Consider the following 24,613-nt stretch of genomic DNA (forward strand, 5'->3'; position numbering starts at 1 on the left):
GCAGGTGGCACCAAATCGTCCCACCTACGTAACAGCCAGTTGAATCCTGTGGCGCGATTTTCAAATACCTTAGAAATGCTATTACTTCAATTTCTCAAACATATGACTATTTTACAGCTATTTAAAGACAAGACTCTCGTTAATCTAACCACACTGTCCGATTTCAAAAAGGCTTTACAACGAAAGCGAAACATTAGATTATGTCAGCAGAGTACCCAGCCAGAAATAATCCGACACCCATTTTTCAAGCTAGCATATAATGTCACAAAAACCCAGAAGACAGCTAAATGCAGCACTAACCTTTGATGATCTTCATCAGATGACACACCTAGGACATTATGTTATACAATACATGCATGTTTTGTTCAATCAAGTTCATATTTATATCAAAAAACAGCTTTTTACATTAGCATGTGATGTTCAGAACTTGCATACCCCCCGCAAACTTCCGGGGAATTTACTAACAATTTACTAAATTACTCACGATAAACGTTCACAAAAAGCATATCAATTATTTTAAGAATTATAGATACAGAACTCCTCTATGCACTCGATATGTCCGATTTTAAAATAGCTTTTTGGTGAAAGCACATTTTGCAATATTCTAAGTACATAGCCCAGCCATCACGGGCTAGCTATTTAGACACCCGGCAAGTTTAGCCTTCACCAAAATCAGATTTACTATAACAAAAATGTTATTACCTTTGCTGTTCTTCGTCAGAATGCACTCCCGGGACTTCTACTTCAATAACAAATGTTGGTTGGTCCCAAATAATCCATCGTTATATCCTAACAGTGGCGTTTTGTTCGTGCGTTCTAGACAGTATCCGAAATGGTAAATCAGGGTTACGAGCATGGCGCATTTCGTGACAAAAAAATTCGAAATATTCCATTACCGTACTTCGAAGCATGTCAACCGCTGTTTAAAATCAATTTTTATGCAATTTATCTTGTAAAAAAGCGATAATATTCCGACCGGGAATCTGCGTTTCGGTAAATAGAGGAAAAAAAAGAAAGACGGGGGCGACCAGTGCACGCGCCTAAGCCCACTGTCCCCTGATCGGCCACTTGACAAAGGCGATAATGTGTTTCAGCCTGGGGCTGGAATGACGACTTTCAGCTTTTTCCCGGGCTCTGAGAGCCTATGGGAGCCGTGGGAAGTGTCACGTTACCGCAGAGATCCTTTGTTTTGGAAAGAGATGTCAAAGAAAGCCAATAAATGGTCAGACAGGCCACTTCCTGTAAAGGAATCTCTCAGGTTTTTGCCTGCCGTATGAGCTCTGTTATACTCACAGACACCATTCAAACAGTTTTAGAAACTTTAGGATGTTTTCTATCCATATCTAATAAGTATATGCATATTCTAGTTACTGGGTAGGAGTAGTAACCAGATTAAATCGGGTACGTTTTTTATCCGGCGGTGTAAATACTGCCCCCTAGCCCTAAGAGGTTAAACTGTGGGTTTGCACAACCAAAGAATTTCTGCACAAACTGTCAGAAACCGTCTCAAGGAAGCTCATCTGCATGCTCATTATCCTCACCAGGGTCTTGACCTGACTACAGTTTGGCTCACCTTCGATGGCCAACAGGCTGCTGGAGAAGTGTGCTCTTCATGGATGAATCCCGGTTTCAACTGTACCGGGCAGATGGCAGACAGTGTGTATGGCGTTGTGTGGGCGAGCGGTTTGCTGATGTCAACGTTGTGAACAGAGTGCCCCATGATGGCATGATAATGCGCAGCTTCATGTCACAAGGATCTGTACACAATTCCTGGAAACTGAAAATATCCCAGTTCTTCCATGGCCTACATACTCAGACATGTCACCCATTCAGCATGTTTGTGATGCTCTGGATCGATGTGTACGACAGCATGTTCCAGTTCCTGCAAATATCCATCAACTTCACACAGCCATTGAAGAGGGGGACAACATTCCACAGGCCACAATCAACAGCCTGATTAAATCTATGCAAAGGAGATGTGTCACACTGCATGGGGAAAATGGTGATCACAACAGATACAGACTGGTTTTCTGATCCACGCCCCTACCTTTTTTGTAAGGTATCTGTGACCAACATGTATTCCCAGTCATGTAAAATCCATAGATTTCAATTGACTGATTTTCTTATATGAACTGTAACTCAGTAAAATCTCTGAAATTGTTGCATGTTGCGTTTATATTTTGGTTCAGTATATACAGGGAGTACCATTACCAGACCAATGTGCAGAGGTACGAGGTACTTGAGGTAGATATGTACATAAAGGCAGGGTAAAGTGACTAGGTATCAGGATAGATAATAATAAGGTTCTGTAGATATGTACATAAAGGCAGGGTAAAGTGACTAGGCATCAGGATAGATAATAATAAGGTATTTGAGGTAGATATGTACATGAAGGCAGGGTAAATATGCAGGATATGCAACTGTTCAGGGAAGTCAGGAACCAATACACGCAGTCAGTCAGGAAAGCAAAGGCTAGCTTTTTCAAGCAGAAATTTGCATCCTGTAGCTCTAACTCCAAAAAGTTTTGGGACACTGTAAAGTCCATGGAGAACAAGAGCACCTCCTCACAGCTGCCCACTGCACTGAGGCTAGGTAACACGGTCACCACCGATAATTCCATGATAATCGAAAATGTCAATAAGCATTTCTCAACGGCTGGCCATGCCTTGCTCCTGGCTACTCCAACCCCGGCCAACAGCTCTGACCCCCCGCAGCTACTCGCCCGAGCCTCCCCAGCTTCTCCTTCCCCCAAATCCAGATAGCAGATGTTCTGAAAGAGCTGCAAAACGTGGACCCGTACAAATCAGCTGGGCTAGACAATCTGGACCCTCTCTTTCTAAAACTATCCGCCGCCATTGTTGCAACCCCTATTACCAGCCTGTTCAACCTCTCTTTCGTATCGTCCGAGATCCCTAAAGATTGGAAAGCTGCCGCGGTCCTAGATCCAAACTGTTACAGACCTATTTCCATCCTGCCGTGCCTATCTAAAGTCTTCGAAAGCCAAGTTAATAAACAGATCACTGACCATTTCGAATCCCACCGTACCTTCTCCGCTGTGCAATCTGGTTTCCGAGCTGGTCACGGGTGCACCTCAGCCACGCTCAAGGTACTAAACGATATCATAACCACCATCGATAAAAGACAGTACTGTGCAGCCGTCTTCATCGACCTGGCCAAGGATTTCGACTCTGTCAATCACCGTATTCTTATCGGCAGACTCAATAGCCTTGGTTTTTCTAATGACTGCCTCGCCTGGTTCACCAACTACTTTGCAGACAGAGTTCAATGTGTCAAATCGGAGGGCATGTTGTCCGGACGTCTGGCAGTCTCTATGGGGGTGCCACAGGGTTCAATTCTCAGGCCGACTCTTTTCTCTGTATATATCAATGATGTCGCTCTTGATGAGGGCGATACCCTGATCCACCTCTACGCAGACGACACCATTCTGTATACTTCTGGCCCTTCCTTGGACACTGTGTTAACAAACCTCCAAACGAGCTTCAATGCCATACAACACTCCTTCCGTGGCCTTCAACTGCTCTTAAACGCTAGTAAAACCAAATGCATGCTTTTCAACCGTTCGCTGCCCGCACCTGCCCACCCGGCTAGCATCACCACCCTGGACGGTTCCGACCTAGAATATGTGGACAACTATAAATACCTAGGTGTCTGGTTAGACTGTAAACTTTCCTTCCAGACTCATATTAAACATCTCCAATCCAAAATCAAATCTAGAATCGGATTTCGCAACAAAGCCTCCTTCACTCACGCCGCCAAACTTACCCTCGTAAAACTGACTATCCTACCGATCCTCGACTTCGGCGATGTCATCTACAAAATAGCTTCCATTACTCTACTCAGCAAACTGGATGCAGTCTATCACAGTGCCATCCGTTTTGTTACCAAATCACCTTATACCACCCACCACTGCGACCTATATGCTCTAGTCGGCTGGCCCTCGCTACATATTCGTCGCCAAACCTACTGGCTCCAGGTCATCTATAGTCTAAGCTAGGTAAAGCTCCGCCTTATCTCAGTTCACTGGTCACGATAACAACACCCACCCGTAGCACATGTTCCAGCAGGTATATCTCACTGATCATCCCCAAAGCCAACACCTCATTTGGCCGCCTTTCCTTCCAGTTCTCTGCTGCCAGTGACTGGAACGAATTGCAAAAATCGCTGAAGTTGGAGACCTTTATTTCCCTCACCAACTTTAAACATCAGCTACCTGAGCTGCTAACTGATCGCTGCAGCTGTACATAGTCCATCTGTAAATTGCCCACCCAATCTACCTACCTCATCCCCATACTGATTTATTTTATTTACTTTTCTGCTCTTTTGCACACCAGTATTTCTATTTGCACATCATCATATGCTCATTTATCACTCCACTGTTAATCTGCTAAATTGTAATTATTCGCTCCTATGGCCTATTTATTGCCTACCTCCTCATGCCTTTTGCACACACTGTACATAGACTTTCTTTTTTTCATACTGTGTCATTGACTTGTGTATTGTGTTATTGGCTTGTTGATTGTTTACTCCATGTGTAACTCTGTGTTGTTGTCTGTGTCACACTGCTTTGCTTTATCTTGACCAGGTCGCAGTTGTAAATGAGAACTTGTTCTCAACTTGCCTACCTGGTTAAATAAAGGTGAAATAAAAAAAGGGACCAGGCATCAGGATAGATAATAATAAGGTATTTGAGGTAGATATGTACATAAAGGCAGGGTAAAGTGACTAGGCATCAGGATAGATAATAATAAGGTACTGTAGATATGTACATAAAGGCAGGGTAAAGGGACTAGGTATCAGGATAGATAATAATAAGGTATTTGAGGTAGATATGTACATAAAGGCAGGGTAAAGTGACTAGGCATCACGATAGATAATAATAAGGTACTGTAGATATGTACATAAAGGCAGGGTAAAGTGACTAGACATCAGGATAGATAATAATAAGGTATTTGAGGTAGATATGTACATAAAGGCAGGGTAAAGGGACTAGGTATCAGGATAGATAACAATAAGGTATTTGAGGTAGATATGTACATAAAGGCAGGGTAAAGTGACTAGACATCAGGATAGATAATAATAAGGTATTTGAGGTAGATATGTACATAAAGGCAGGGTAAAGTGACTAGGCATCAGGATAGATAATAATAAGGTATTTGAGGTAGATATGTACTTAAAGGCAGGGTAAAGTGACTAGGTATCAGGATAGATAATAATAAGGTACTGTAGATATGTACATAAAGGCAGGGTAAAGGGACTAGGTATCAGGATAGATAATAATAAGGTATTTGAGGTAGATATGTACATAAAGGCAGGGTAAAGGGACTAGGCATCAGGATAGATAATAATAAGGTATTTGAGGTAGATATGTACATAAAGGCAGGGTAAAGGGACTAGGTATCAGGATAGATAATAATAAGGTATTTGAGGTAGATATGTACATAAAGGCAGGGTAAAGGGACTAGGCATCAGGATAGATAATAATAAGGTACTGTAGATATGTACATAAAGGCAAGGTGAAGAGGGACTAGGCTATCAGGATAGATAATAATAAGGTATTTGAGGTAGATATGTACATAAAGGCAGGGTAAAGGGACTAGGCATCAGGATAGATAATAATAAGGTACTGTAGATATGTACATAAAGGCAGGGTAAAGGGACTAGGTATCAGGATAGATAATAATAAGGTATTTGAGGTAGATATGTACATAAAGGCAGGGTAAAGGGACTAGGCATCAGGATAGATAATAATAAGGTACTGTAGATATGTACATAAAGGCAGGGTAAAGGGACTAGGCATCAGGATAGATAATAATAAGGTACTGTAGATATGTACATAAAGGCAGGGTAAAGGGACTAGGTATCAGGATAGATAATAATAAGGTATTTGAGGTAGATATGTACATAAAGGCAGGGTAAAGGGACTAGGCATCAGGATAGATAATAATAAGGTACTGTAGATATGTACATAAAGGCAGGGTAAAGGGACTAGGTATCAGGATAGATAACAATAAGGTACTGTAGATATGTACATAAAGGCAGGGTAAAGGGACTAGGCATCAGGATAGATAATAATAAGGTATTTGAGGTAGATATGTACATAAAGGCAGGGTAAAGGGACTAGGCATCAGGATAGATAATAATAAGGTACTGTAGATATGTACATAAAGGCAGGGTAAAGGGACTAGGCATCAGGATAGATAACAATAAGGTATTTGAGGTAGATATGTACATAAAGGCAGGGTAAAGGGACTAGGTATCAGGATAGATAATAATAAGGTATTTGAGGTAGATATGTACATAAAGGCAGGGTAAAGGGACTAGGTATCAGGATAGATAATAATAAGGTACTTGAGGTAGATATGTACATAAAGGCAGGGTAAAGGGACTAGGTATCAGGATAGATAACAATAAGGTATTTGAGGTAGATATGTACATAAAGGCAGGGTAAAGGGACTAGGCATCAGGATAGATAATAATAGGAATACAATGAAGAACAGAGTAGCAGCAGCAAATGACAAGTCTAAAAGTGAGTGTGTGCATGTGTGTGTGTAATGTGTAAGAATGTGTGTTTGTGTTGTGTTCGTGTGTGTGTCCGTATGTAGTGTATGTGAATGTGTGTGGGTTTTGTGTGGGCGTGTCAATGTAGTGTGTGACTAAGTGTGTATACAGTGTGTATATAAAGTCTAGTGAGAGTGCGTAGGGGCAATGCAAGATAGAGTCAGTGCAGTTCGGGTACCATTAATTGACTATTTAGCTGTCTGGCTATTTAGCAGTCTTATGGCTTAGGGGTAGAAGCTGTCTCCTGTGTGTTTTTTGTGTGGTTGCGTACGTGTATGTGTACCTGGGTGGAGAAAGTGTGTAGTGAAGAACACAGCTGGAGTCCCTCCTCAGAAAGCACCTGCAGAAAGAGAAAGAGAGAAAAAGAGAACGAGAAGTCAAAAAGCATGACTCACTTCACTGGCAGAACATTCTGAACACTGGTCTGGCAAATCTATCAGCCAAGTATTGTCAATTAAACTCAATGGCTGCATGGTAAGTAGCCGGTAGGATGTGAACAAGACCAGAACACACTGTAGGTTTTCAAATTCAAAAGGTGCATTTCAATCAGCCAATCAGTGAGCAGCCAATTACGATAATTGCAGGTTACATTTTGCTGTGTGAAAAGGTAAAGTTATATAAAGTATAGTTGCGTCTCTATGATCTCTCTCTCTCTCTCTGCCTCTCTCTCTCTCTGCCTCTCTCTCTCTCTCTCTCTCTCTGCCTCCCTCTCTCTCTCTGCCTCCCTCTCTCTCTCTCTGCCTCTCTCTCTCTCTCTCTGCCTCTCTCTCTGCCTCTCTCTCTCTGCCTCTCTCTCTCTCTCTCTGCCTCTCTCTCTCTCTCTCTCTCTGCCTCTCTCTCTCTCTCTCTCTGCCTCTCTCTCTCTCTCTCTGCCTCTCTCTCTCTCTCTCTCTCTCTCTCTCTGCCTCTCTCTCTCTCTCTCTCTCTGCCTCTATCTCTCTGCCTCTCTCCCTCTGCCTCTCTCTCTGCCTCTCTCCCTCTCCCGCTCCCTCTCTATATTAAGCGCAGGCCGGGGCACTCTGCTCCTCTATTCATCCTCTGGTTACCACAGACAAATTATTGTCTTGGGCCTTTTAATACAGTATTGATTCTGTCTTCTCCCAGGGACGTGGTTGTCCTTAATGGCACCTGGGACAGATTCAATTAAAGCCCTGTACGAAGTAGACGAGGATGAAGGGAGAGGAGAGGGATGAGTGGAGTGGAGGACAGGGGGCATGTACAGTACTTTACCTCAGCCTGATGGAAAAGATCCGTGGTTGTCTTCAGTAGGCCCTCCCCCCTACACAATCGATACAGGAAATGAACAAAAAATGGAACAGAGTGAATTATATATTAACTGATGATAACAACTGATGAAGCACACTACATGGCCAAAAGGTATGTGGATACCTGCTCGTCGAACATCTCATTCCAAAATCATGTCATTAATATGGAGTTGGTCCCCCCCTTTGCTGCTATAACAGCCTCTACTCTTCTGGGAAGGCTTTCCACTAGATGTTGGAACATTGCTGCGGGGACTTCCATTTAGCAACAAGAGCATTAGTGAGGTTGGGCGATTAGGACTGGCTCAGGTCGGCGTTCCAATCCATCCCAAAGGTGTTCGATGTAGTTGTGTGCAGGCCAGTCAAGTTCTTCCATACCGATCTCAACAAACCATTTCTGTATGGACCTCACTTTGTGCACGGGGGCATTGTCACCCATAGCCCGAACCATGACTGCCCCAGACCATTATTTCTCCTCCAACAACACTTAACAGTTGCCACTATGCATTGGGGCAGGTAGCATTTTCCTTGCATCCGCCAAACCCAGATTAGTCCATCGGACTTCCAGATGGTGAAGTGTGATTCATCACTCCAAGAGAACGCGTTTTCACAGCTCCAGAGTCCAATGGCGCCGAGTTTTACATCACTCCAGCCGACGCTTGGCATTGCGCATGGTGATCTTAGGCTTGTATGCAGCTGTTCGGCCATGGAAACCCATTTCATGAAGTTCCCAACGAACAGTTATTGTGCTGACGTTGCTTCCAGAGGCTGTTCGGAACTCGGTAGTGAGTGTTGCAACCGAGAACAGACGATTTTTACGCGCTACGCACTCGGCAGTCCCGTTCTGTGAGCCGTTGTTGATCCTAGACGTTGTTGCTCCTAGACGTTTCCACTTCACAATAACAGCACTTACTGTACAGTTGACCGGGGCAGCTCTAGCAGGGCACATACAGTATTTGACTAACTGACTTGTTGGAATGGTGGCGTCCTATGACGGTGCCAAGTTGAAAGCCACTGAGCTCTTCAGTACGGGAAAATCTACGGCAAATGTTTGTCTATGGAGATCGCATGGCTATGTGCTTGATTTTATACACCTGTCTGAACGGGTCTGGCTGAAATAGCTAAATCCACATACTTTTGGCCATGTAATGTATATTGACTATGCACATCATATCAACAAGATTTGTGATGGCATCTGTGTCCTCTACTTCAATATCCATACAGAGGTGGTCAATACCTGGCTAGTGGTCAATACCTGGATGGTGGTCAATACCTGGCTAGTGGTCAATACCTGGCTGGTGCAAAGTACCTTGCGGTAAAAAGAGTTGCAATCTTCTGTCACACAAAAGCAACCAGACAGACCAGACCAGACCAGACCAGACCAGACCAGACCAGACAGACAGACAGACAGACAGACAGACAGACAGACAGACAGACAGACAGACAGACAGACAGACAGACAGACAGACAGACAGACAGACAGACAGACAGACAGACAGACAGACAGACAGACAGACAGACAGACAGACAGACAGACAGACAGACGGTCTACCTGGTGAAGAGGTGCATGGAGTAGGCCATGCTGGACAAGCTCTGGCCCTGGCGGACGATGTCATGCTCCTGGTCCTCCCACTTCTCCACCTCTGTGTCCACGTCTGAAGTCAGCAGACGCAGCTCTAAACCCAGCTTGGCTATGGTGCTCTGCTCCTGAAGAAAGAAAGAAAGATAACGGATCCCTTATTAGTTAATAGTTAATAATCCGAAAGTACTGAACAAAGTAGGACTCAGTTTCCCGATAGTGATGGAACATACAGTACCAGCCAAAAGTTTGGACATACCTACTCATTCCAGGGTTTTTCTTTATTTTGAATATTTTCTACATTGTAGAATAATAGTGAAGACTTCAAAACTATGAAATAACACATATGGAATTATGTAGTAACCAAAAAAAGTGTTAAACAAATCAATACATATTTTATATTGGAAATTCTTCAAAGTAGCCAACCTGTGACAGCGTTGCACACTCTTGGCATTCTCTCAACCAGCTTCATCAGTAGTCACCTGGAATGCATTTCAGTTAACAGGTGTGCCTGGTGAAAAGTCAATTTGTGGAATTTCTTTCCTTCATAATGCATTTAAGCCAATCAGTTGTGTTGTGACAAGGTAGGGGTGGTATACAGAAGATGGCCCTATTTGGTAAAAGACCGAGTCCATATTATGGCAAGAACAGTTCAAATAAGTAAAGAGAAACGACAGTCCATCATTATTTTAAGACATGAAGGTCAGTCAATCTTGAACATTTCAAAAACTTTCTTCAAATGCAGTCGCAAAAACCATCAAGCGCTATGATGAAACTGGCTCTCATGAGGACCGCCACAGGAAAGGAAGACCCAGAGTTATCTCTGCTGCAGAGAATAGGTTCAGATTGCAGCCCAAATAAATGCTTCACAGAGTTCAAGTAACAGACACAGCTCAACCTTAACTGTTCAGTGGAGACTGTGTGAATCAGGCCTTCATTGTCAAATTGCTGCAAAGAAACCATTACTAAAGGACACCAATACGAAGAGACTTGCTTGGGCCAAGAAACACGAGCAATGGACATTAGACCATTGTGTCTTTGTGAGAGACAGAGTAGGTGAGCGGATGATTTCCGCATGTGTGGTTCCCACCGTGAAGCATGGAGGAGGAGACACAGACTATGTGAGGTGTATTAGGACACAGACTATGTGAGGTGTATTGGGACACAGGCTATGTGAGGTGTATTAGGACACAGCCTATGTGAGGTGTATTGGGACACAGGCTATGTGAGGTGTATTAGGACACAGGCTATGTGAGGTGTATTAGGACACAGGCTATGTGAGGTGTATTAGGACACAGGCTATGTGAGGTGTATTGGGACACAGACTATGTGAGGTGTATTGGGACACAGACTATGTGAGGTGTATTAGGACACAGACTATGTGAGGTGTATTAGGACACAGACTATGTGAGGTGTATTGGGACACAGGCTATGTGTCTTTGTGAGAGACAGAGTAGGTGAGCGGATGATTTCCGCATGTGTGGTTCCCACCGTGAAGCATGGAGGAGGAGGTGTGATGTTGTGGTGGTGCTTTGCTGGTGACACTGTCAGTGATGTACACTGCTCAAAAAAATAAAGGGAACACTTAAACAACACAATGTAACTCCAAGTAAATCACACTTCTGTGAAATTAAACTGTCCACTTAGGAACCAACACTGATAGACAATACATTTCACAAGCTGTTGTGCAAATGGAATAGACAACAGGTGGAAATTATAGGCAATTAGCAAGACACCCCCAATAAAGGAGTGGTTCTGCAGGTGGGGACCACAGACCACTTCTCAGTTCCTATGCTTCCTGGCTGATGTTTTGGTCACTTTTGAATGCTGGCGGTGCTTTCACTCTAGTGGTAGCATGAGACGGAGTCTACAACCCACACAAGTGGCTCAGGTAGTGCAGCTCATCCAAGATGGCACATCAATGCGAGCTGTGGCAAGAAGGTTTGCTGTGTCTGTCAGCGTAGTGTCCAGAGCATGGAGGCGCTACCAGGAGACAGGCCAGTACATCAGGAGACGTGGAGGAGGCCGTAGGAGGGCAACAACCCAGCAGCAGGACCGCTACCTCCGCCTTTGTGCAAGGAGGAGCAGGAGAAGCACTGCCAGAGCCCTGCAAAATGACCTCCAGCAGGCCACAAATGTGCATGTGTCTGCTCAAACGGTCAGAAACAGACTCCATGAGGGTGGTATGAGGGCCCGACGTCCACAGGTGGGGGTTGTGCTTACAGCCCAACACCGTGCAGGACGTTTGGCATTTGCCAGAGAACACCAAGATTGGCAAATTCGCCACTGGCGCCCTGTGCTCTTCACAGATGAAAGCAGGTTCACACTGAGCACGTGACAGAAGTGACAGAGTCTGGAGACGCCGTGGAGAACGTTCTGCTGCCTGCAACATCCTCCAGCATGACCGGTTTGGCGGTGGGTCAGTCATGGTGTGGGGTGGCATTTCTTTGGGGGGCCGCACAGCCCTCCATGTGCTCGCCAGAGGTAGCCTGACTGCCATTAGGTACCGAGATGAGATCCTCAGTCCCCTTGTGAGACCATATGCTGGTGCGGTTGGCCATGGGTTCCTCCTAATGCAAGACAATGCTAGACCTCATGTGGCTGGAGTGTGTCAGCAGTTCCTGCAAGAGGAAGGCATTGATGCTATGGACTGGCCCGCCCGTTCCCCAGACCTGAATCCAATTGAGCACATCTGGCACATCATGTCTCGCTCCATCCACCAACGCCACGTTGCACCACAGACTGTCCAGGAGTTGGCGGATGCTTTAGTCCAGGTCTGGGAGGAGATCCCTCAGGAGACCATCCGCCACCTCATCAGGAACATGCCCAGGTGTTGTATGGAGGTCATACAGGCACGTGGAGGCCACACACACTACTGAGCCTCATTTTGACTTGTTTTAAGGACATTACATCAAAGTTGGATCAGCCTGTAGTGTGGTTTTCCACTTTAATTTTGAGTGTGACTCCAAATCCAGACCTCCATGGGTTGATAATTTGGATTTCCATAGATTATTTTTGTGTGATTTTGTTGTCAGTACATTCAACTATGTAAAGAAAAAAGTATTTAATAAGATGATTTCTTTCATTCAGATCTAGGATGTGTTGTTTAAGTGTTCCCTTTATTTTTTTGAGCAGTATATTTAGAATTCAAGGCACACTTAACTAGCATGGCTACAACAGCTTTCAGCAGCGATACGCAATCCCATCTAGTTTGAGCTTAGTGGGACAATGACCCAAAACACACCTCCAGGCTGTGTAAGGGCTATTTGACCAAGGAGAGTGATGGAGTGCTGCATCAGATGATCTGGCCTCCACAATCACCCGACCTCAACCCAATTGAGATGGTTTGGGATGAGTTGAGGCGCAGACTGAAGGATAAGCAGCCAACAAGTGCTCAGCATATGTGGGAACTTCATGAAGCTGTTTGAGAGAATGCCAAGAGTGTGTAAAGCTGTCATCAAAGCAAAGGGTGGCTACTTTGAAGAATCTCAAATATAAAATATATTTTTATTTGTTTAACACTATCTTGGTTACTTCATGATTCCATGTGATATTTCATAGTTTTGATGTCTTCACTTTTATCTACAATGTAGAAAATAGTCAAAATAAAGAAAAACCCTTGAATGAGTAGGTGTGTCCAAACTTTTGACTGGTACTGTAGGCTTACGAGTGTTTTAACGATGCCTCATTCCTACAACGGCCGAAGATGAAGCATGCGTTTCCCAAAACACCACGCAGAGACAACGTTTGCTAAGTGAGTCGTTGATGCATGTGTCGATACTGAAGACAGCGCTGCTCTTCGGATCAGCGTTCTCCCTTTCAAATCTTACCTTAACATTAGAATTATTCCACAATACAGACGACGGATCAGCTCCTAAGAGATATCATCTACGGCTACAAATATTGAGGCGGCTTATTCTAATGCTTTACCAATAATAATGCACTAAATCAAGATTTAAAACATCATTGCGCACATGTTGTTACACATCATGAAATATATTGAGGCAAAAATTACAAACACCAGCGTACAAATAGCTAAATAATAAAACTCAATTGAATGAACAAGAAACTGATTCAATATGATTAAAATATATAGGTCTATGTAGCCTTTACTGTATGTATCTGTTAATACAGTCATCTCGGTTTTCATTTGAAGCATCCTATATCCTTTGCTTGTTTGTAACAATTGCCTAGACTTTGGCAACTTTGCATTTGTAAACATCTTGATTTTGTGTTTAGTAGAGATCTGTGTATAAAGTGACGCGGAAGGGCAAAAAAAAGCATCTAGCGACGCACTTAGCTGTTCTACTAGTGGTCTGAGGCAGTCGTTAATTATCAAGCCTTTTCAAGTGCAACTTCAGTAACAATGGTTTTGGAAACAGCTCAGAGATTTAACGATGTTCCCACGAAGGCTCTAACAATGAACTTCACCTAAAGATGCTTTTGGGGACCCTGCCCTGGCTGCTTAGGTATAAGGTCAGGCAATATTGGGTGGTCCATCAGCAATAAGTTCATTACTTTAGAGATATCATCATTCATTCATTATCATCTGTGTTAGTGATTCATGATCATTCATAATCATGCATTATTAGTTTGAATATTAACTCAGTTCTGCTCTTCACCTCTAAATGTATTATCTAGCATTATCAATCAGCCATAATATTTCCTAACAATTTCCAATTATTGATTATCATTTTGTGTACTAAGTTACTCATGAAACACTCTCGACCCTGCATGCCCAGTCATGACTGACAGAGTCCTGCTAAAATCTAGCAGGCCATGGTTCCTGCAATATCGGCATAATTCCCCAATAGTGTGTTTGAACAGTTATTCATTTCCTGCTGAATTAATTCACCTGTCAGAGTGAGGAAGTAGAGGTAATATATGCGTCCCAAATGGCACCCTATCCCCCATATAGTGCACTTCTTTTGACCAGAGCACCTGGGGGAATAGAGTACCACACAGACTATGTGAGGTGTATTGGGACACAGCCTATGTGAGGTGTATAGGGACACAGGCTATGTGAGGTGTATTAGGACACAGGCTATGTGAGGTGTATTAGGACACAGACTATGTGAGGTGTATTAGGACACAGACTATGTGAGGTGTATTAGGACACAGACTATGTGAGGTGTATTAGGACACAGCCTATGTGAGGTGTATTAGGACACAGACTATGTGAGGTGTATTAGGACACAGCCTATGTGAGGTGTATTAGGACACAGACTATGTGAGGTGTATTAGGACACAGGCTATGTGAGGTGTATTGGGACACAGACTATGTGAGGTGTATTAGGACACAGGCTATGTGAGGTGTATTGGGACACAGACTATATGAGGTGTATTAGGACACAGACTATGTGAGGTGTATTAGGACACAGACTATGTGAGGTGTATTAGGACATAGACTATGTGAGGTGTAGTAGGACACAGGCTATGTGAGGTGTATTGGGACACAGAGTATATGAGGTGTATTAGGACACAGACTATGTGAGGTGTATTAGGACACAGACTATGTGAGGTGTATTAGGACATAGACTATGTGAGGTGTATTAGGACACAGACTATGTGAGGTGTATTAGGACACAGGCTATGTGAGGTGTATTGGGACACAGGCTATGTGAGGTGTATTAGGACACAGGCTATGTGAGGTGTATTGGGACACAGGCTATGTGAGGTGTAATGGGACACAAACTATGTTAGGTGTATAGGGACACAGACTATGTGAGGTGTATTAGGACACAGACTATGTGAGGTGTATAGGGACACAGCCTATGTGAGGTGTATAGGGACACAGGCTATGTGAGGTGTATTAGGACACAGGCTATGTGAGGTGTATTAGGACACAGACTATGTGAGGTGTATTAGGACACAGACTATGTGAGGTGTATTAGGACACAGACTATGTGAGGTGTATTGGGACACAGACTATGTGAGGTGTATTAGGACACAGCCTATGTGAGGTGTATTAGGACACAGACTATGTGAGGTGTATTGGGACACAGCCTATGTGAGGTGTATAGGGACACAGGCTATGTGAGGTGTATTGGGACACAGACTATATGAGGTGTATTAGGACACAGACTATATGAGGTGTATTAGGACACAGACTAAGTGAGGTGTATTAGGACACAGACTATGTGAGGTGTATTAGGACACAGACTATGTGAGGTGTATTAGGACACAGACTATGTGAGGTGTATTAGGACACAGACTATGTGAGGTGTATTAGGACACAGACTATGTGAGGTGTATTAGGACACAGACTATGTGAGGTGTATTAGGACACAGGCTATGTGAGGTGTATTGGGACACAGACTATGTGAGGTGTATTGGGACACAGGCTATGTGAGGTGTATTAGGACACAGGCTATGTGAGGTGTATTAGGACACAGGCTATGTGAGGTGTATTGGGACACAGACTATGTGAGGTGTATAGGGACACAGACAACATGAGGTGTATTATGACACAGACTATGTGAGGTGTATAGGGACACAGCCTATGTGAGGTGTATAGGGACACAGGCAATGTGAGGTGTATTAGGACACAGGCTATGTGAGGTGTATTAGGACACAGACTATGTGAGGTGTATTAGGACACAGACTATGTGAGGTGTATTAGGACATAGACTATGTGAGGTGTAGTAGGACACAGGCTATGTGAGGTGTATTGGGACACAGAGTATATGAGGTGTATTAGGACACAGACTATGTGAGGTGTATTAGGACACAGACTATGTGAGGTGTATTAGGACATAGACTATGTGAGGTGTATTAGGACACAGACTATGTGAGGTGTATTAGGACACAGGCTATGTGAGGTGTATTGGGACACAGACTATGTGAGGTGTATTGGGACACAGGCTATGTGAGGTGTATTAGGACACAGGCTATGTGAGGTGTATTAGGACACAGGCTATGTGAGGTGTAATGGGACACAAACTATGTTAGGTGTATAGGGACACAGACTATGTGAGGTGTATTAGGACACAGACTATGTGAGGTGTATAGGGACACAGCCTATGTGAGGTGTATAGGGACACAGGCTATGTGAGGTGTATTAGGACACAGGCTATGTGAGGTGTATTAGGACACAGACTATGTGAGGTGTATTAGGACACAGACTATGTGAGGTGTATTAGGACACAGACTATGTGAGGTGTATTGGGACACAGACTATGTGAGGTGTATTAGGACACAGCCTATGTGAGGTGTATTAGGACACAGACTATGTGAGGTGTATTGGGACACAGCCTATGTGAGGTGTATAGGGACACAGGCTATGTGAGGTGTATTGGGACACAGACTATATGAGGTGTATTAGGACACAGACTATATGAGGTGTATTAGGACACAGACTAAGTGAGGTGTATTAGGACACAGACTATGTGAGGTGTATTAGGACACAGACTATGTGAGGTGTATTAGGACACAGACTATGTGAGGTGTATTAGGACACAGACTATGTGAGGTGTATTAGGACACAGACTATGTGAGGTGTATTAGGACACAGACTATGTGAGGTGTATTAGGACACAGGCTATGTGAGGTGTATTGGGACACAGACTATGTGAGGTGTATTGGGACACAGGCTATGTGAGGTGTATTAGGACACAGGCTATGTGAGGTGTATTAGGACACAGGCTATGTGAGGTGTATTGGGACACAGACTATGTGAGGTGTATAGGGACACAGACAACATGAGGTGTATTATGACACAGACTATGTGAGGTGTATAGGGACACAGCCTATGTGAGGTGTATAGGGACACAGGCAATGTGAGGTGTATTAGGACACAGGCTATGTGAGGTGTATTAGGACACAGACTATGTGAGGTGTATTAGGACACAGACTATGTGAGGTGTATTAGGACACAGACTATGTGAGGTGTATTGGGACACAGACTATGTGAGGTGTATTAGGACACAGACTATGTGAGGTGTATTAGGACACAGACTATGTGAGGTGTATTGGGACACAGCCTATGTTAGGTGTATAGGGACACAGGCTATGTGAGGTGTATTAGGACACAGGCTATGTGAGGTGTATTAGGACACAGCATATGTGAGGTGTATTAGGACACAGACTATGTGAGGTGTATTAGGACACAGACTATGTGAGGTGTATTAGGACACAGCCTATGTGAGGTGTATTAGGACACAGGCTATGTGAGGTGTATTAGGACACAGACTATATGAGGTGTATTAGGACACAGACTATGTGAGGTGTATTAGGACACAGACTATGTGAGGTGTATTAGGACACAGACTATGTGAGGTGTATTAGGACATAGACTATGTGAGGTGTATTAGGACACAGACTATGTGAGGTGTATTAGGACATAGACTATGTGAGGTGTATTAGGACACAGGCTATGTGAGGTGTATTGGGACACAGGCTATGTGAGGTGTATTGGGACACAGACTATGTGAGGTGTATTAGGACACAGCCTATGTGAGGTGTATTAGGACACAGACTATGTGAGGTGTATTAGGACACAGGCTATGTGAGGTGTATTGGGACACAGACTATGTGAGGTGTATTAGGACACAGGCTATGTGAGGTGTATTGGGACACAGACTATATGAGGTGTATTAGGACACAGACTATGTGAGGTGTATTAGGACACAGACTATGTGAGGTGTATTAGGACATAGACTATGTGAGGTGTAGTAGGACACAGGCTATGTGAGGTGTATTGGGACACAGAGTATATGAGGTGTATTAGGACACAGACTATGTGAGGTGTATTAGGACACAGACTATGTGAGGTGTATTAGGACATAGACTATGTGAGGTGTATTAGGACACAGACTATGTGAGGTGTATTAGGACACAGGCTATGTGAGGTGTATTGGGACACAGACTATGTGAGGTGTATTGGGACACAGGCTATGTGAGGTGTATTAGGACACAGGCTATGTGAGGTGTATTAGGACACAGGCTATGTGAGGTGTAATGGGACACAAACTATGTTAGGTGTATAGGGACACAGACTATGTGAGGTGTATTAGGACACAGACTATGTGAGGTGTATAGGGACACAGCCTATGTGAGGTGTATAGGGACACAGGCTATGTGAGGTGTATTAGGACACAGGCTATGTGAGGTGTATTAGGACACAGACTATGTGAGGTGTATTAGGACACAGACTATGTGAGGTGTATTAGGACACAGACTATGTGAGGTGTATTGGGACACAGACTATGTGAGGTGTATTAGGACACAGACTATGTGAGGTGTATTAGGACACAGACTATGTGAGGTGTATTAGGACACAGACTATGTGAGGTGTATTAGGACACAGGCTATGTGAGGTGTATTGGGACACAGACTATGTGAGGTGTATTGGGACACAGGCTATGTGAGGTGTATTAGGACACAGGCTATGTGAGGTGTATTAGGACACAGGCTATGTGAGGTGTATTGGGACACAGACTATGTGAGGTGTATAGGGACACAGACAACATGAGGTGTATTATGACACAGACTATGTGAGGTGTATAGGGACACAGCCTATGTGAGGTGTATAGGGACACAGGCAATGTGAGGTGTATTAGGACACAGGCTATGTGAGGTGTATTAGGACACAGACTATGTGAGGTGTATTAGGACACAGACTATGTGAGGTGTATTAGGACATAGACTATGTGAGGTGTAGTAGGACACAGGCTATGTGAGGTGTATTGGGACACAGAGTATATGAGGTGTATTAGGACACAGACTATGTGAGGTGTATTAGGACACAGACTATGTGAGGTGTATTAGGACATAGACTATGTGAGGTGTATTAGGACACAGACTATGTGAGGTGTATTAGGACACAGGCTATGTGAGGTGTATTGGGACACAGACTATGTGAGGTGTATTGGGACACAGGCTATGTGAGGTGTATTAGGACACAGGCTATGTGAGGTGTATTAGGACACAGGCTATGTGAGGTGTAATGGGACACAAACTATGTTAGGTGTATAGGGACACAGACTATGTGAGGTGTATTAGGACACAGACTATGTGAGGTGTATAGGGACACAGCCTATGTGAGGTGTATAGGGACACAGGCTATGTGAGGTGTATTAGGACACAGGCTATGTGAGGTGTATTAGGACACAGACTATGTGAGGTGTATTAGGACACAGACTATGTGAGGTGTATTAGGACACAGACTATGTGAGGTGTATTGGGACACAGACTATGTGAGGTGTATTAGGACACAGCCTATGTGAGGTGTATTAGGACACAGACTATGTGAGGTGTATTGGGACACAGCCTATGTGAGGTGTATAGGGACACAGGCTATGTGAGGTGTATTGGGACACAGACTATATGAGGTGTATTAGGACACAGACTATATGAGGTGTATTAGGACACAGACTAAGTGAGGTGTATTAGGACACAGACTATGTGAGGTGTATTAGGACACAGACTATGTGAGGTGTATTAGGACACAGACTATGTGAGGTGTATTAGGACACAGACTATGTGAGGTGTATTAGGACACAGACTATGTGAGGTGTATTAGGACACAGACTATGTGAGGTGTATTAGGACACAGGCTATGTGAGGTGTATTGGGACACAGACTATGTGAGGTGTATTGGGACACAGGCTATGTGAGGTGTATTAGGACACAGGCTATGTGAGGTGTATTAGGACACAGGCTATGTGAGGTGTATTGGGACACAGACTATGTGAGGTGTATAGGGACACAGACAACATGAGGTGTATTATGACACAGACTATGTGAGGTGTATAGGGACACAGCCTATGTGAGGTGTATAGGGACACAGGCAATGTGAGGTGTATTAGGACACAGGCTATGTGAGGTGTATTAGGACACAGACTATGTGAGGTGTATTAGGACACAGACTATGTGAGGTGTATTAGGACACAGACTATGTGAGGTGTATTGGGACACAGACTATGTGAGGTGTATTAGGACACAGACTATGTGAGGTGTATTAGGACACAGACTATGTGAGGTGTATTGGGACACAGCCTATGTTAGGTGTATAGGGACACAGGCTATGTGAGGTGTATTAGGACACAGGCTATGTGAGGTGTATTAGGACACAGACTATGTGAGGTGTATTAGGACACAGGCTATGTGAGGTGTATTGGGACACAGACTATGTGAGGTGTATTAGGACACAGGCTATGTGAGGTGTATTGGGACACAGACTATATGAGGTGTATTAGGACACAGACTATGTGAGGTGTATTAGGACACAGACTATGTGAGGTGTATTAGGACATAGACTATGTGAGGTGTAGTAGGACACAGGCTATGTGAGGTGTATTGGGACACAGAGTATATGAGGTGTATTAGGACACAGACTATGTGAGGTGTATTAGGACACAGACTATGTGAGGTGTATTAGGACATAGACTATGTGAGGTGTATTAGGACACAGACTATGTGAGGTGTATTAGGACACAGGCTATGTGAGGTGTATTGGGACACAGACTATGTGAGGTGTATTGGGACACAAGCTATGTGAGGTGTATTAGGACACAGGCTATGTGAGGTGTATTAGGACACAGGCTATGTGAGGTGTAATGGGACACAAACTATGTTAGGTGTATAGGGACACAGACTATGTGAGGTGTATTAGGACACAGACTATGTGAGGTGTATAGGGACACAGCCTATGTGAGGTGTATAGGGACACAGGCTATGTGAGGTGTATTAGGACACAGGCTATGTGACGTGTATTAGGACACAGACTATGTGAGGTGTATTAGGACACAGACTATGTGAGGTGTATTAGGACACAGACTATGTGAGGTGTATTGGGACACAGACTATGTGAGGTGTATTAGGACACAGCCTATGTGAGGTGTATTAGGACACAGACTATGTGAGGTGTATTGGGACACAGCCTATGTGAGGTGTATAGGGACACAGGCTATGTGAGGTGTATTGGGACACAGACTATATGAGGTGTATTAGGACACAGACTATATGAGGTGTATTAGGACACAGACTAAGTGAGGTGTATTAGGACACAGACTATGTGAGGTGTATTAGGACACAGACTATGTGAGGTGTATTAGGACACAGACTATGTGAGGTGTATTAGGACACAGACTATGTGAGGTGTATTAGGACACAGGCTATGTGAGGTGTATTGGGACACAGACTATGTGAGGTGTATTGGGACACAGGCTATGTGAGGTGTATTAGGACACAGGCTATGTGAGGTGTATTAGGACACAGGCTATGTGAGGTATATTGGGACACAGACTATGTGAGGTGTATAGGGACACAGACAACATGAGGTGTATTATGACACAGACTATGTGAGGTGTATAGGGACACAGCCTATGTGAGGTGTATAGGGACACAGGCAATGTGAGGTGTATTAGGACACAGGCTATGTGAGGTGTATTAGGACACAGACTATGTGAGGTGTATTAGGACACAGACTATGTGAGGTGTATTAGGACATAGACTATGTGAGGTGTAGTAGGACACAGGCTATGTGAGGTGTATTGGGACACAGAGTATATGAGGTGTATTAGGACACAGACTATGTGAGGTGTATTAGGACACAGACTATGTGAGGTGTATTAGGACATAGACTATGTGAGGTGTATTAGGACACAGACTATGTGAGGTGTATTAGGACACAGGCTATGTGAGGTGTATTGGGACACAGACTATGTGAGGTGTATTGGGACACAGGCTATGTGAGGTGTATTAGGACACAGGCTATGTGAGGTGTATTAGGACACAGGCTATGTGAGGTGTAATGGGACACAAACTATGTTAGGTGTATAGGGACACAGACTATGTGAGGTGTATTAGGACACAGACTATGTGAGGTGTATAGGGACACAGCCTATGTGAGGTGTATAGGGACACAGGCTATGTGAGGTGTATTAGGACACAGGCTATGTGAGGTGTATTAGGACACAGACTATGTGAGGTGTATTAGGACACAGACTATGTGAGGTGTATTAGGACACAGACTATGTGAGGTGTATTGGGACACAGACTATGTGAGGTGTATTAGGACACAGCCTATGTGAGGTGTATTAGGACACAGACTATGTGAGGTGTATTGGGACACAGCCTATGTGAGGTGTATAGGGACACAGGCTATGTGAGGTGTATTGGGACACAGACTATATGAGGTGTATTAGGACACAGACTATATGAGGTGTATTAGGACACAGACTAAGTGAGGTGTATTAGGACACAGACTATGTGAGGTGTATTAGGACACAGACTATGTGAGGTGTATTAGGACACAGACTATGTGAGGTGTATTAGGACACAGACTATGTGAGGTGTATTAGGACACAGACTATGTGAGGTGTATTAGGACACAGACTATGTGAGGTGTATTAGGACACAGGCTATGTGAGGTGTATTGGGACACAGACTATGTGAGGTGTATTGGGACACAGGCTATGTGAGGTGTATTAGGACACAGGCTATGTGAGGTGTATTAGGACACAGGCTATGTGAGGTGTATTGGGACACAGACTATGTGAGGTGTATAGGGACACAGACAACATGAGGTGTATTATGACACAGACTATGTGAGGTGTATAGGGACACAGCCTATGTGAGGTGTATAGGGACACAGGCAATGTGAGGTGTATTAGGACACAGGCTATGTGAGGTGTATTAGGACACAGACTATGTGAGGTGTATTAGGACACAGACTATGTGAGGTGTATTAGGACACAGACTATGTGAGGTGTATTGGGACACAGGCTATGTGAGGTGTATTAGGACACAGACTATGTGAGGTGTATTAGGACACAGACTATGTGAGGTGTATTGGGACACAGCCTATGTTAGGTGTATAGGGACACAGGCTATGTGAGGTGTATTAGGACACAGGCTATGTGAGGTGTATTAGGACACAGCATATGTGAGGTGTATTAGGACACAGACTATGTGAGGTGTATTAGGACACAGACTATGTGAGGTGTATTAGGACACAGCCTATGTGAGGTGTATTAGGACACAGGCTATGTGAGGTGTATTAGGACACAGACTATATGAGGTGTATTAGGACACAGACTATGTGAGGTGTATTAGGACACAGACTATGTGAGGTGTATTAGGACACAGACTATGTGAGGTGTATTAGGACATAGACTATGTGAGGTGTATTAGGACACAGACTATGTGAGGTGTATTAGGACATAGACTATGTGAGGTGTATTAGGACACAGGCTATGTGAGGTGTATTGGGACACAGGCTATGTGAGGTGTATTGGGACACAGACTATGTGAGGTGTATTAGGACATAGACTATGTGAGGTGTATTAGGACACAGGCTATGTGAGGTGTATTGGGACACAGACTATATGAGGTGTATTAGGACACAGACTATATGAGGTGTATTAGGACACAGACAATGTGAGGTGTATTAGGACACAGACTATGTGAGGTGTATTAGGACATAGACTATGTGAGGTGTATTAGGACACAGACTATGTGAGGTGTATTAGGACACAGTCTATGTGAGGTGTATTGGGACACAGGCTATGTGAGGTGTATTGGGACACAGACTATGTGAGGTGTATTAGGACACAGGCTATGTGAGGTGTATTAGGACACAGGCTATGTGAGGTGTATTGGGACACAGACTATGTGAGGTGTATAGGGACACAGACTATGTGAGGTGTATTAGGACACAGACTATGTGAGGTGTATAGGGACACAGCCTATGTGAGGTGTATAGGGACACAGGCTATGTGAGGTGTATTAGGACACAGGCTATGTGAGGTGTATTAGGACACAGACTATGTGAGGTGTATTAGGACACAGACTATGTGAGGTGTATTGGGACACAGCCTATGTGAGGTGTATTAGGACACAGACTATGTGAGGTGTATTAGGACACAGACTATGTGAGGTGTATTAGGACACAGCCTATGTGAGGTGTATTAGGACACAGCCTATGTGAGGTGTATTAGGACACAGACTATGTGAGGTGTATTAGGACACAGCCTATGTGAGGTGTATTAGGACACAGACTATGTGAGGTGTATTAGGACACAGCCTATGTGAGGTGTATTAGGACACAGACTATGTGAGGTGTATTAGGACACAGACTATGTGAGGTGTATTAGGACACAGACTATGTGAGGTGTATTAGGACACAGACTATGTGAGGTGTATTAGGACACAGACTATGTGAGGTGTATTGGGACACAGACTATGTGAG

The 24,613-nt window shown here is 44.0% G+C and overlaps 1 protein-coding gene across 6 annotated transcripts in view; it reads right to left on the reverse strand.

Moving 5' to 3' along the window:
• The window catches only part of LOC106570450 (alpha-catulin), a 205,140-nt gene that overhangs the window by 20,401 nt on the left and 160,126 nt on the right, over positions 1 to 24,613 (reverse strand). For all 6 annotated transcript variants that reach the window (XM_014142798.3, XM_014142794.3, XM_014142797.3 and 3 more), the window contains exons 14-16: positions 9,394 to 9,548; positions 7,810 to 7,858; positions 6,863 to 6,919 (exon numbers count right to left, since the gene is read on the reverse strand). In XM_014142798.3, coding sequence (XP_013998273.2) covers positions 6,863 to 6,919; positions 7,810 to 7,858; positions 9,394 to 9,548 — 261 coding nt within the window. The remainder of the gene's footprint in view (positions 1 to 6,862; positions 6,920 to 7,809; positions 7,859 to 9,393; positions 9,549 to 24,613) is intronic.

This window comes from Salmo salar, chromosome 14 (assembly GCF_965601325.2).
Source record: "Salmo salar chromosome 14, fSalSal1, whole genome shotgun sequence".
Taxonomy (NCBI): domain Eukaryota; kingdom Metazoa; phylum Chordata; class Actinopteri; order Salmoniformes; family Salmonidae; genus Salmo; species Salmo salar.